Source organism: Epinephelus fuscoguttatus, linkage group LG8 (assembly GCF_011397635.1).
Source record: "Epinephelus fuscoguttatus linkage group LG8, E.fuscoguttatus.final_Chr_v1".
Classification (NCBI taxonomy): Eukaryota; Metazoa; Chordata; class Actinopteri; order Perciformes; family Serranidae; genus Epinephelus; species Epinephelus fuscoguttatus.
The window spans coordinates 33,610,060-33,625,151 of NC_064759.1; the positions used below are offsets into that span (position 1 = coordinate 33,610,060).

At 40.1% G+C, this 15,092-nt stretch overlaps 1 protein-coding gene across 1 annotated transcript in view; it reads right to left on the reverse strand.

The window, feature by feature from the left end:
• eif3ea (eukaryotic translation initiation factor 3, subunit E, a) overlaps positions 1 to 12,713 on the reverse strand; it is a 33,834-nt gene extending 21,121 nt beyond the window's left edge. Inside the window, exons 1-5 of the mRNA XM_049584014.1 lie at positions 12,583 to 12,713; positions 11,337 to 11,454; positions 10,968 to 11,085; positions 8,259 to 8,301; positions 6,045 to 6,149 (exon numbers count right to left, since the gene is read on the reverse strand). Coding sequence (XP_049439971.1) covers positions 6,045 to 6,149; positions 8,259 to 8,301; positions 10,968 to 11,085; positions 11,337 to 11,454; positions 12,583 to 12,672 — 474 coding nt within the window. The 5' untranslated portion in view covers positions 12,673 to 12,713. The remainder of the gene's footprint in view (positions 1 to 6,044; positions 6,150 to 8,258; positions 8,302 to 10,967; positions 11,086 to 11,336; positions 11,455 to 12,582) is intronic.
• Between the last annotated feature and the right edge of the window lie 2,379 nt (positions 12,714 to 15,092).

The following is a 15,092-nucleotide window of genomic DNA, read 5'->3' on the forward strand; positions in this document are numbered from 1 at the left end:
TGGCCGCTGTCATTTTACACTCATGACATAATTTGGAGCCAGAGTCTGAGTAGTATAGATCTCTGCGGTATTGAGTTTCCACCCCACTAATTGCAAGCAACACCACTGACCTCAAGCTCACCAACTGGCCCATACAGCTGTCACTCACAACATCAAAGCTCCTTTTTTATAGCATATACAGCTAGTTACCATACCTATCAGAAAAGTGAACATTACATCACATACATCAGTGTGATAAAACCACCTAAACCACCTAAAATTACAGAAATGACAGCATCTTTGAAAAAAAATATTTGACATGTACTTTGACATTTTAGTTTGATCCATGTTCCATCTGCTAACATGGAGGGGGAGGGATTTATAACCTATACTGTAGCCAGTCACCAGGGGGCGATCAAGATGATGTGGCTTTACTTTTATGGAGTGGACACCCAAGATAAGTGTTGCCAAATTAGTATCTGACAAATGTCTCCTCTTCTGTTCCTCAGTAAGGGCATTGAATAATGAGCAGGAAAGTGTTTTTGCAGAACATTATAGGGTCAGAGTAAAGCTGACCTTTGACCTTTTGGATATAAAAGGTTATCGCTTAATTTTATTCTATTAAACATTTGTGTGAAAATTTTGACAAAATTAACATACATATTCTTCGGCCAAAAATGTGTTTTGAGAGGTCACAGTGAGCTTTGACAAGTGGACGTTTGTGCCAAAATTGAGGGTATTTTCTTGAGGTGTTGTTGAGATATTGCGTTCACAAGAATAGGACGAACAGATGGACAACTAAAAAACACAGGATAATGCCTCTGGCCACAGCTTTTGTTGGCATGGAGGCATAAAAATTTTCAATATATCCAATGATAATTAATATAACTTAGAGCAGCTTTAGTGTTGAGACTGAAAACCCAACTAATAAGACTCACTAAGAAATGTCCTGGGCTGGTTTTTCAGGCATTTAAACACCACATTAACTAACCTGCCAGATAATAGTGCCTAACATGCATTAAACGTGAGTACAATATTTCCAATGACATTTGTTTTAACAAATTTCTGCAAACTTTACTCCACCTCAATCAGGAGAATGATAATTGCAATAATCTCTCCATCCATTACCCTCAGTAACTCTGGACAACTCTGCCGTTATCACAAGGTAATTAGGCTGAAATATGAACTGATGCTAACAAGACACATCTTTGTGCGGATAATCACTCTCAAAAATGGTGCAAGCTACTGTTTCTGATTTCCAGAACAGACTAAAACAAACAAAAAAAGAATCAGGTAATGAAACACAGGTTGAGAATGCCTCTGAACCTCAGTGAGGCAATCACTCTGTAGTGGACACCGGACTACACCCTAGGGCTCATGGGAAACTCTGTGCCACAGTAGTTCACGATAACACCAAACACCAGACGCAATGACATGAGTCAAGCAGGAAGTCAGGGTGGGTGTCTGTTGAGCGCCCAGAGAAACCTAGATCCTAACCACACACCCCCGTACACCGTCGGACAGCCGCTAAAGTGGACTGTGAGACACGACAGATGTACAAGCAGAGGAAACACTAAAAAAAGAACAGGTTTCCGCTGGAACCCCACAAATTGGTAAGATTATTCGTATATAGGAGTTGTTGTTTTTTTATTTGGCAAAGAAAAGTTACCCTCTGATAACATTTCAACAAACTGCTACAATATGAGACGGTGCCAGGTAAGGGGAAAATATTTAGAAAATCCTTTGTAGTTTTCCCCCAGAGGAGAACACAGTAAGATGGTGTGTCTATCCATCCAATACAGCAGCAGAGTTTCTTTGATCACAGAGCAAGATTCGGGTCCATTATGAATGATTATTTTCAAGTGCAGAAGTCACAAGAAAGATCAGTATTATAACAGCGAGAGAAAAAATTGGCTAGGCTGCCAGTGTAAAGGTCAGCGTTTCATCTGTTGAAGTGTTTTGTTTTTTGTTTGTTATTTTTTTTCCCTCTCTTGGAAGTCCCTGCCTGCTACGTTTGGCTGACCTCCAGGTCATTATGGCAGCTTTCTACACACACACAGTCTGGCTTTCACCAGTGGCCACGCTAGAAAAGTTTCAATACCTGGGTTTTTCCAGCAGTTACCTTAAGTTTCCATTGGTTTGTGAAATGGGCACATTTTCGTTGACTGACCAGCAACAATAAATTTACTGTGCTGGGGATCCGTCGTGATACTCAATCTTTATTCTTAACATTCAATCCCTGCATTAAGTGATGATATGAATAAGTTGCTCTTTTCGGGCTAGGCCACACTGTAACAAGACCTGAGGCATGGATTTTGCAAGGCTGGCTTCCTTCGTTTAATTGACTGGGTTTCCCACGTTAAATGACTTTATGGAGCCTCACCTCTCCCATACGGGGGGAGGGAGAGACAGACAAGGGGCCTGTGAGGATGGGAGGTCCACAAAACACCAGAAAGAGAGGAGGGGGAGAGCAGTATACAGACTCCCACTAATGAAATCCATTTCTACCTTTTCCTCGTCTAAAAAGCCTCTTGCATTGTCAAGAGTAAGCAACAGATATCTAGTTACAGAGCCTGATCTGCCTGGAACCTAAAATGAGGGGTATAACAATTTGAGGGGTAAAAAGAAAAAAGAAATCTGTGCTGGACTTCGAACAACATACCTCAATTAGAGCAATTTTGGTTTATTTAGACTGAGTTGCAAAGCCATAAACAACTGTTGTTGGAACAGTGGGACATATCCGTTGCAAGCTTTTGAAGACTTTTCTTAATGCCTTTTTTTGGTGGGGAGTGGAAGTGGAAAGCTTGGGTGAATTACCCGTCATCTCGTCTCGGATGCAACTCTTCCTTCTACAGATTTGAGCAGATCAGTGAAAAAGCCATCAAATGAAGTACCCAACTGCTTTGGGTTAAGAGGGTTGTTTGTAGCGAAGAGGGTTCATCATCGCTCAGAGTCACTGCCAAGTTTTTCAGGAGGGGACACTCCAGCATAGTGAATGTGCATGACTAGCCAGAGTCACTGACATCCGAAAGACAAGAGGCAACGCAGTGCAGTATCAAATGCCAATTAGAATAGGAACAAAAGATGGTCTTAATGTTTTTCACTCTAATGAATAGACAAAATGTTGATCTTATTCTTGCCCATTCTTTCAGGGCTGGCTTTGGCATGAATCCTTGCTTTACCGCAAAGCTAAATGCTGAACCAAAGACAAACAAAAGCAGGAGGACAAGTGAGTGACACTTGGAAACCACTGACTATGCAGGCTGGTTCCACTGGTCATTATAGGACATTCAGTTGAGTTGAACTTACTAACACTTGATTCAAGATAACACCAAAGGAGTCAAAGTAGAGCTAAATTTCCACTGGAAATGTGGTTTTATTTCAAACAGAACAATAATCTAGGTCAACAGGGTGGGAGCTCCACACTTTAAGATGCCCTACATGTGACCTTCAAGGCAGCTTCAGAGAAGACACCAACTGACGCCACCCAGGCGCTGCTGCTTGCATAGTTAATGATGGAATCGCCTTGGATACAGACCTCACTTGGTACTGACTTTATCTCACCATTTCCTTGTTCCGTTGGTAGGGCAAAATAGTTCAAAACTTTATTTAAAAAAATGTGTTGCTTAGTAACAGGCGCCGCACAACCTCCACTTCACGGCTTTCTTCTGATGTTTTTTCGTCCAGCTCACTCAATCAAGGCTCAGAGTGACATGTCATCTGATATTACCCAAGGTTGAAACCTGTGTTGGAGCCGGTTATTTTAAATATCTAAGTCTCTCACTGAATCCTGATTGTCACGTAATTTGCAGGGACACACAGCGCTTTACAGTAAGTGGAAATGAGACACGTGATGTCATCACCAGCAGATGAGGTTATCAAGATAAAATGATTATTGTGCCGCATTTCGTCTGCAATGATGCTCTCAATTTATCTTGTGTTATAAATCCAGCGGACCCAATTCTTTCACAGCAATTTGCTTTCCCCTTCCCAAAACCCCAAATTTCTTCTCACCCAGGCTGTGGCATATTTAGTTTAGTTCACCATGACCTGAGATTTTTTATTTTTTAACACAAGTTCAATAAATGAATGAGGTTTCTCGAACTGGATTGATTTCTGGTTTTACCAGTCCAGTCCAGCAAACTGGCTGAACCCGCATTTGTCATTATGACAAGTTCTGGCACAAAAGTAGCCTACACCAGCAACCTGTGCAGACGGCCTCACAGCGTTAAATCCAACTCATACTGCATTAGTAATAAGCAGCATGACAACATGATTAATACCATATTATGTTTATAAACAGACTAACGGAGCCACTAGTGTCTGACAGGCTGCGCGCAATTTATTGCCGTTCTGAGGCCGGTGTCAGTAGCATGATGGAGATCGAATGTCAGTAAAGGCGGGAGGAGGGAGAGCGGCCACGCTGTGTTTGTTTACGAAAGACCATGTGTTTTTTGGGGTGACGAGACAAGACATGGCAGCCTTAGTCTCTGTCAATACGACAACATTTTGCAAATGAAACTAACAAATGAGGTGTCCTAACTTGTTGCTGGCACCGTTTTGAGCTCAACATTCCACATTGCCATGTTTCTATTTATTCATGCTGCCAACTTTAAAAGCCCCACATTAAAGAGGAACGGCTAATTCATGAAGTTCAAATGAGGAATTACCTATACGATAAGAAAGATCACCAGGGGGCTAAAAGTTTCTTGGAAATGACCATTACTAATAACTACATAATGCGTAATTGTGCTATATAACTATGATGTCAATACTGACCAAAAGATTTTTTTTCGTTATTGAGCAGCCCTATGTGAAAGTACGCTGAATCTTGTCAGTCGTTGTTTCTTGAAATGTCCGCTACCCCGGAAATTATCACCTCACTAAGAGCATCGATTACTGTTAGTATTCAGCTACCTGTACTACTCTACCTCTTCTTTTGTAAACAAAAACATAACTAGTAAAGGTGGTAAAACTTAACAGTTTAACATAAAAAGAAAGCTTGTTTAAAAATCTATAAAGAACCCTAAAAAGATGAGGTTTCACACAATTAAAATGTCACAATATCAAATGTGAATGTGGCAAAACCCTTCTCTCATGACCAAGGCCACTAAAGGTTTTTAAGTCTGAAGAAAAGCAGCACACTGGGCTGCACCTAGTCCATTCACTGCCTGGTTCATCTTTCACTCATTCTGAGGGCAAAGGGAGAGAAGCCACAAATGCCAGAACCCAGGCAACAAGTCTCTTTGTTTATAGAGGAAATAGGGAGTGTGCATGTGCACTAACAAGAATACTGCCAGTACTCTCTGTGCACTGTAATTATCTTCCTCTGCAAAACATACTATGGCATTATTTGATTTTTAAAAACATTTATCTTGAAATATATTCAATCTAACTCTTTGAATTGAAAAAAATTGTCATCTTCTCTCCAGTTCATCATTTTAAATTCAGAATAAAGAGCTTCATAATGAAGACAGTCCTTAATAAGTGCATTCAATATTGCCTCCTGTCCCATCATACGTGTGCAGCCTTGCAAAATGTGTGTACCCTCTTGATGCTAACTAAGAGATGCCTTGCATAACTTAAGCACACCATAAGCTCAGAAGTCGTGACAAGGGACTCTGGCCACAGCACTCAAATCAATAAGCTGTCTACTGAGGCCCGCCCCGTGAGAAGACTACAGACAGATTATGCAGTCCACCACTGATCACTTGGCCCAGTAAAAGATCCTACTCAAGTCTTAGAGCAGCAGTCTCCCCTTAATACAAAAGACGTGCAGGGAATTGAATAGGCAATGACGTAAGCTTTTCACATTCAATTACTTCTAAGTGTTCTTTTCCTCTCCTATGCAATCATTGGCCTATTGAGGAATTAAAGCAATCTGGCACTCATAATGTGATGTTCAATTTTAATATGTCAGAGAAATGCCTTAAGACAGTATATAAATGGGGATAGTAAAATATTACACACACTCTGTTAAGTGAGGTACGGTGTACAGTTATCAACAAACATCACTATTAATGTGAACCGGTGTTGAATGTCGATGACAAACGCTGAAAACTTACCAGGACACGGAAGAAGTAGAGGTATTCGGCAGCACCAGAGTAGTTTCCACACTCATACTGGAACTTGGCATATCTGTACAGCGTGTCCAAGTACTCCTGACGAAACTTCAAGAGGAATAGGAGAGTATCAGTATCACCAACAGAGAAAATGTGAATCATTGTCAGACCAAGTCAATCACCGCATATTTTCAAATCAAACATTGTGCTTGCTCTGTAATTTCATGCAGCTGTGGTGCAATGAAATCCCAGTTTTGTGTCATGTCTATTGGTGTTTCAGAGTCAAGGCCTTTTCACACCGGGGACGAAACGAAAAGAGGATTATTTGTTGATGATGTTTTGCATTCAAACCTTTCACAAGTAATTGGAATATGTGTCCTTCATGCATTCCTCCAAAAATTATACTTTCGCACACTCAACTCTACACACTGGAGACAGGCTCGTTTTTCCAAGTGTGTAATGTTGTGTAGAAAAGTTACAAGGCGGTCGTATTTCCTATGGGTGGCGCCATGTTATTGTACCGAGTGTAAACCCTGAATTTAATTGCACTGGTTTTCATCATTCGTGTCTGGACTGAACAGAGTCCAGATTTATTTAATTATATGTAGGCTATGTGTCTGTGAAACATACATGACTTACTACTCAGTTTATAACGTCCATCTTATAATGTCGGGGCTTGGTGGATTTCTCAAGGAAAGACAATAAGCTCAAACGCTTCCAACAATAAAATAAATATTGCTATAACGCTATGTGGTCAAGTTTTAAAATATACCTTTCACAGCGATTGGGCTGCATGTTATTTCTGACACGCATGACATCTGCAGCATAACATCAGTTAAAACATTTGGAAATGACTGGTTATAGCCTACATATAGGACATTAGTAGGGTTGCAACAGTATGAGACTTCCATCGTACCTTAATCATCTCCAAAAATATCATGGTGTCATGGTATTAGAGAATTATTATACCCTTAAAAAGGTATGAAACAGATAATTTTTTTCTTAGTTAAACAAACATTTTATTACTATCATTGAAACCATCTTTTTTAATAAAAGTATGTGTAAACTACATAAGGGTAAGATTCTCCATCCAGTTGTATTTTTTTTTAAAACCATAGATAAGCAAATTTACAGAGTATGATTCGTCAATTTTCATACTAGGGTATACCTTGAAACCAGTACACCGTTGTAACCAGAGACATTATATTGCGAGATCAATATCCATAAAGGTCTGTGATGGTATGAAGGGAATTACTGAGTTTATTGCATGAGCAGAAGTCGTTATTTTATTGGTTTATTGTTTTTTTTTTTTTTAATAGCTATGCAGTTTGTTGGCATTGATTATCCACGTTTGTTGTGAAAAGACATTGGGTGTTGTAATCATCATAAAAATATTACATCTCAAAACCTCTGGGCTGCATCACAGATATTTTAGATATCTGTAACTACATTGCACATCTAATTTTAATTTCATATTTATTTGTAGCAGTAACATGTTTTTTCCTGCTGTGGTGGCACACCACTGCTAAATGAATATAGAGTAAACACTGCTGGAGCATATCAGCGGTATTTTGCCATGAATGGCAAGAGAATATTTAACTTTTGTAACAAATCTGCCAAGAAGTGGTCATGTGAACTAAATTAGAAATGCATATGTATATATAGGGCTATCATTTCAGGCCTACTTGTCTTCCTATATTTAACTGTACTTCCTGCTCTCCAGTATCTCACAGCAGTGTGCACTGACGTCAGGCCATTCACTAAGATTCAGTACAACTGTGACAGGCAGTGGGTGCTCCGTGCCGCCCAAGCCTTTCCCACAGCATGCTGAGGGGCCCTGAGCCTGGGCTGTGTGGAGGTGCACTGAGGACAGCATGCAGGTCAGCGGGATACCGGAGTGGGAGGGGACCGATGGAGGGGAGGGTAAGAAGCCAAACATCACGGTAAATATAGAACCTCCGGCATTCTTGCGGCTCTATCCACGAGTCCCGAGCTACTCCGTTTATTCTTAACAATCCACCACAGAATGTAAATGTCCGCAGAATTTGTGCAAGCCATACAAACCCTGAAAATGAGTTAAGGGTTTTGGGAAGTAATTCTGCATTTCCCTGCTCGGCCTGCCCCTCCCACTTCGCCCCTAAAACAACCATGGGTTCACACAAGAGCCATGGGAAATGCAGTGAAGAAGTGAGATGTCAGCAGATCAGGCCAACTTACGTTATGTTTTTCTGCCAAATAGTCAAAGAGCATTCGTCCATCTCTGCAGAAAAAAAAAGAAAAAGAAGAAAGAAAGAAAGTCAGTTTCTGTAGTTAGAGGCCATTTAACTTGAGTCGCCGTTTGGCTGACATCCTGGTGTTTGGAGTCCCATTCAGGTATATTTTTCCACTTCTGGTCTAAATCAAGAGCTGCACATAAATGAAGACCATTTCACTTTTAAAACAGTGTGATGGGCTGTTTATTACATTTGGTCTGGCTACTTCAAATCTATGCTAGCCATGTCTAACAAATTATGTCTGGTGAGGAAAGTAAATACTGATTTCTAGGCATAGCCTTTGAGTCTCTATGGCTTTGTCAAAATGAAGGTATGCACTGGCTCTTCTAAACTGTTGTACTCTAACTACATTTTAGAACTTTGCCCGTAACCTAAAATCTTTGGACAAAGCCCATAGTTTCAATGTGGACACGGCATTCAAACGAATTGTGTTTCTCAGCTATGTTCACTTGTATAATTTCAATGACTTTGTGTGCATTTGCTGCTACGTGTGTGTTCTGCATGAAGTGAATCTCACTTAGGCTGAGACAGGATTCTTCACAGCTTCAGGACACGCTGTCTTTGCTTGGAGGCTAAAGCTTTGTTTATACTAGTGCAAGACTCCGTGGCACGAGCTTCCGTAAATGGCAGACAAGCTATGAGCATGCACAGAGGCATTAACGCTCAAGGTCTTGTTCGCTGAAATATGCTCCAAAAGGCCATGTGGCGTACAAACAAAATATTTTGTCGATAAGCAGGACATCTTTAGCGTTCCCTGGTGTAGGGGGCTATTTCTTTCCAATTATTTAAGGCCAATTAACTGTCCCTGTGGTCCCCCATTGAAGAGTTGTAGAGATGTCTGTATAGGCGAACTTGCTAGGCCAGTCTTCCCTCAAATATGTACCTGTTGAACTGAAAAGTGCAGCACGTGCAGTTGGCACAGAGTTGCAAAAATTCAGAGGCACACAACCAAGCAATGCGACAGCTTTCACAGCATTTGCGCTCAACGCTAAGGGGAGGGGGGGTTATATCATTTTCTGGTGTATGAAGCACACGTCTGGTTACTACGGCGAGCATGAACCATGCTTTACAAGGATGGTCTACATAAGCTCCTGGGTGACAACCCTGTTGTGTGGAATGTCAGCCTGCTGGGCTTTATGGGAACACAGATCCTGTAAAGTTATCTGAGCCACTGGTCAGAACATCCATGTCAGCACAAAAATGACTTTTTTTTACTTAACTTTTTAAATTTGTGATCATACCTCTTCAGAGAATGGGCAACAGAATAATACCCGCACAATGTCTTAACACTGATACAAAATATCTTATATTTAGCTTTGCACTTGTTATGAGATTTAAATGAGAGTCAGCTGTTGAGCCATCCAACAAGAGGCAACTGTTCATGAAGAAGTCTGCACAGCATTACTGCCACCTTCTGCACTGAAAAAGTCAAGGAGCCATCAGCAGCATGTTGAGTCAAAAACCCAAAAGTGGTTTTCATTGCTTTAACAAGTCCAAATAAATGAGAACATAAATCATACATCACTCTAATGGTGATCATAATCCACAGAGTGTGTCTTATAATGACAGATTGTTTATAGATATGGTACGAACATGATTTATTAGAATAGCTGGGCTTGGTTTCTGGCTTCAGTAGTTGTCCAAATAAAGCCTGGTAAGGCATATAGGCCTATTAGCTAACTGTTCAATAAAAGTACTTAGACCATTAGGTTCTATTACCCTATAAAATGCTTTGTAGATCTGTGTGTATTAACCCAACGGACAGGGCATTGAGGTTCAGATATCAACTCTTTTCTCATTTCCAGTGCTGGATGATCCTCTAATGCAGAAGTAATGTTTAAATGAGTAACTGCATAAAGCATAATTTAGGCCATAATGGTGGAATAAAACTGTTGCATGTCCTCTGGCTTGAGAGAGAATTCTTCATTGACCCCAGATGAGTTTCCTATTGTTTTACAAATCCAATGGCATGAGGAAAAAAATATTGTATAACTTAAGACAGACACATGATTCCTCATCCAAAAGGAAGAGTTCCTCCTTACTCCATCCTGAGAGCAAACTAACAATAACACAGACATGTGCTAAGTCAATGTTGGTATTATCAGGCTTCAAATCTCGCAAACAGTTCCTTCAAATCTGTGTCTTAAATAAACAACTGTCTGCAGCCCAACTAAAACAATATAACAAAACAGTACAAACTGAAAAGAGATGAAAATGGAAAATGCTTTTGATTAACTGTGCACACACTCGCCAAGAAACAAAGGAAAGGATAAAGCCCGAATGTGACCAAACTATTTTAATCACCGTAGACGACAAAGCAGTCTTAATAAAGTTAACCACAACATCTTCCGTCTGCCTCTTTTTACGTCTGTCTTTGCTGACTTCGCTCAGTGAAAGCCCTGCAAAGCCTTAATACATTTTTCATTCAAAATACAGTTCCATGGACTCTACAAAATCCCTCTGCAATGCTGCTGTGCCGTCTACTGTTTCAAATAACTGGTTTTACTAATCCCAGAATCATGGCAAGTAAGACCAGAAATAAATTTCACAACCTCACTAAGGCTAATCATGCCCTGCATAAAACTCTGTTTTAGGATAATAACTAAATAAAGAGTAAAAATGCGACTCTTGATTAAAAAATAACAGGCTTTACCTGGTGGACTGCATCTGCCTCGTGGTCTCTGGGTCCTCAAACATTTTCACAATGGGCTCTGTCTCTGACTGCAGCTGCTTCAGCTGGGCCACAACCTCTGTCCTCTTCTCCCTCAGAGCTGACACAGGGAGGATAAAGAAAGTCATTAGCTACAGCAACACTATAAACCAGTACATACACGGTCTGCACCGCAGCACTGAAAACACTGTAAAACAGACTTTACTGCTAAATCAATTCTAAATGGGGTGAACAGTGCAGTGCAGTAACCCTTTGTGATTTCTATCAAGCAGCATTAGTATCTTCCTTGGTTTTGTGTGTGCTTGAGAAATGATGATGAAGAGTGTGTATCAACTCAGAGTCAACACTTACTTTGCGGAATTTCCTTCTCCAAATACAGGCTTCTGTACACATCCATGGCGAAGTCCACCATGTTGGTATCACTGAGAAGGTCCAGTTTTCCATGAAGTAGCTCCTCCTCATTGTAGATCTAAGAACCAGGGCCGATAATAGAAAGCAGAGGTGAGGGGAGTGTTTCTGTACAATATTATGATCTAACCAGGAGGGTGTGATTAAGTTAGAAAGACTCCTCCTGACAAGACACGACAGAGTGGCATGCTAGGTAGTGTTTGTGTTACTAGTTATTACTACACTTATAGCAACATTGAACTTGTGTAAAATAGTAACAGCCACTGCTAGCCACTGAACTATCATTACAGTTACAGTCAGCTTAAGTAAATGATGTCATCATCTTTCTGTTTCAAGCTAGAGGTTAGCTAAACAAGGCTAACGTTACTTTCATGACATAATGGGTGTCTGCTGACCCTTTGTGTTTCAGTGTTGTGAACATTGTTAATAAATATTTTCCAATTGTTATAAGCAATAGTTCCCGAGAGTTGCTTTAATATGCACTGCAATATTTTATGTTTTCATTGCAAATGAACCACTTTTCCCCCTAGCTTTCAGGGGTTAGCATCTCCCGAGAGAGCCAGTTGTGACCGTTTACTTCCCTATGTATAAACGAACAGGGCGGCTACACCGCTGACCTGCTGTGTACCAACATGTAACGTTATGGAGGCACCAACAGACAGCTGTTAACAACCGAGCTACTACTCCTAGTTTAGAAAAGGCGCACTCCTACAATCACCTGAAACCATAGACTGTAAAAGCCTCAAACACGCGTGGCTGACTCAGTGTAAAATACGTCGCCATCGAAGCAAGACTTCCGGTACTTTATTTTCAATGTAAAAATCTATTTAGAGCATTGAGTGTCGTCATATGGTGCGAAACAATTCAGTCGTATGTTTTCGTAATATCATGTATACTACACACGCCTATCTTTTACATTTAAGCATTGTTCTGCAATATCTTTCCTCCTATTTCCCCCGACAATTTCCCATTTTGTCACGAGTGACGTCGTATTCCGCTTTTATTTTGAAAGCAGGAAGCTCAATTTCCCGCTCCTCTCCGGCTAAATGCGGCTACTTTACACAGTTGTAGAAAATGTGACCAACTCTTTCACTTCTACGGCTTTCAAAACTGTTCAAAAGCTGTATATAGTTTCTTCAAAATACGAAAAAAGTGTACCGGAATGTTTACGTGTCGAGATTGTTCGTACCTCTTTGACAGACAGGAACTCCAGAAGAGGAAAAACGAGATGACGGTCTAAAAAGTGGGCAATTTTAGTGGTGAGGTCGTATTCCGCCATCTTTGCGCCGGGGAAAGGGAAGTGAGTGCGTTATGATGTAGCTGTGTAAGGAGAGACTGACCAATCAGCGACAGCCTCAACATCTCAATGGGAAATACAGAAGAATGACTTGTGCTGCTGATATCAGAGGGCTATTATGAAGTATATCACAACTCCACAGTGTATAATAACTGCAGTTTGCTTACAGTATGAATTAATGATAATATGGCATTATTTTGGCAGTTGATAGATAGATAGATAGATAGATAGATAGATAGATAGATAGATAGATAGATAGATAGATAGATAGATAGAGCTGCTGCATGGGCTTTTGCGCCACTGTGCAAATCTTTTTTCATTTATTTATTTCAAATATTTATTGTTAAGTTTTGTTATTGTTTGCTCAGTTTTTTGCAGTGGGCAGAAGCTTAATATAGTATTATTAATAATAATAAATCATTTTTTTAAATGCAGTTATCGGTTCAGAAGTGTCAAATTTGGGCGAGCTGTCTTGTGAGGTCTAATTTATAATCATATGATTATTTGATGATTATCCAGCGCCCTGTTATGGAGAGAGTAAGTCTCTGCCCTTTCATTCTTGTGCATGTATGGAAATGTGGATGCTTTTTTTTTCTGCTTAATTGGTTTCTCAGAAGGATGCATGACTGTGACTTGTAAACCTTTCAAGATTCTCATAATTTCCTTGTGGTGTTGATACAGTGAAACATTTCATGTATAAAGAGGAATCCAAGTGAATGTTTTGTTGAATCTGAAAACATAGGCTTTCCTCCAGACACCACCAATATTTTTTCTAAAAGCCCGTGTGTGACTGTGAATGACATCTTCATGAGACTAAAAACCATTTGAGGGCAAATGCAGTCATGATGAACCCGCACTCACGAGCCGGCTAAATTTGAATGAAAACAACCAGATCATTTCCAATCATCTGACTTTTCCACAAGGTTAGAATGTCTTCACTGTGCATCTGAACCATCCTCTCTTCTCCATCAAGTCAGCAGCTGCCTAATAAAGGTGCCCATGTGTCGACCGTACTTGGCTGACAACAGCTAATATCAGCTACTAAATGGCCCATTTCTAATAGGTTACCCTCGCACCATGTTTTCTTGACAACCACACGGCACCGTCTTGTGTCCTCACAATTCTTCCCTTGTTACCACTGGACTCTCTCTTTTCCACTCCCACTTCTCCCTGCTGCCTGATGGCAGGTAGAAATGAGTCATAAACAGACACCACTCACCATGGCCAGTAGCTGTTTTACTGGGTGCTTCTGACACAGTTAGCTCTGGCTCAGCGGCAGCCCGCTTAAAATGAAAAGAAAAAAAAAAAGAAAACACACAGCTTACTTTTCTGAAGCCTCCTTTGTGTCATTTGCTTCATTTCTGGAAAGTGAAGCAGTAAAAGTCACCCATACAATCATTTGGTAACTTTGGCATTTGTCATTTTGGGAATTTGTTTCTATTAGATCATTCATAGATTTAATTCGAGTGATTAAAGCTCCAGGAAGTCTGGCTGCCGCTAAGTTGGCTTTATAAGGTCACAATGAAATACTTCCCCTGTTCCTGTTTTTTTCTTCGTGAGCAGCCAGCATGCATACTTTATATGCATTTCTTCATGTTCATGTCTTCTTGCTTTGTGCGCAGTATTATTCTTTCACTTGTGCATTCTTGTCAGCATTTTCTCAAAGTATTTTTGAATTTTTGATTGTGTTACATTCTTCTATTTCACTTTTATGTGTTGCATAATTGTGATATTTGATGTTTAAACCTCTTATTTTAATCCAGGATCCCCTTACAGTATACATCTTAGGTTTCTGGACAAAGATTTATAGTTAGGGACTGTACACAACTTGTTTGGGTGGTAGAGGGGCCGGGGGAAGGTATATTTTCCTTTTGACTTAATGTAGGGTCTTAATATTTTGTTTCAGCCTTAACATCATTTGCAATATCATTAATAGTTAAATAAATAGCCAAATAAACGACTTTCATACTTACCATCGTTCTTAACTATCATAAATAATCTAAGGGTTTCACTAATGTGTTGATGGTGCGCATTAGAAGTTCCAATAAGATGTTAAATACAAGAATATAATAATTTAGTAACATGTACTTATGAACTGGGGTACACGTTTTAACAAGTTCTGTCAATTCACCACTGCTAATTAAATATGTAATATATTAATATACAGCTGTTATTAAGACATGCGGTGACATCTGTAACCCTTGGAAGGGCCTTCAAAGGTTGAGGTCCCCTCATCACAACAATAATTTTTGTACAGTCCGTTACCAGGCAGGCTAACCTCTATGTGTCCTTCCAACCTTAATTCAGTGAAAAATGATCATAACCCAATAATTGCTCCTCCGTGCAACATAAACACATGCACTACATCGTCCATTTTTGGTGTAATTTGAGTTGCATTTTAT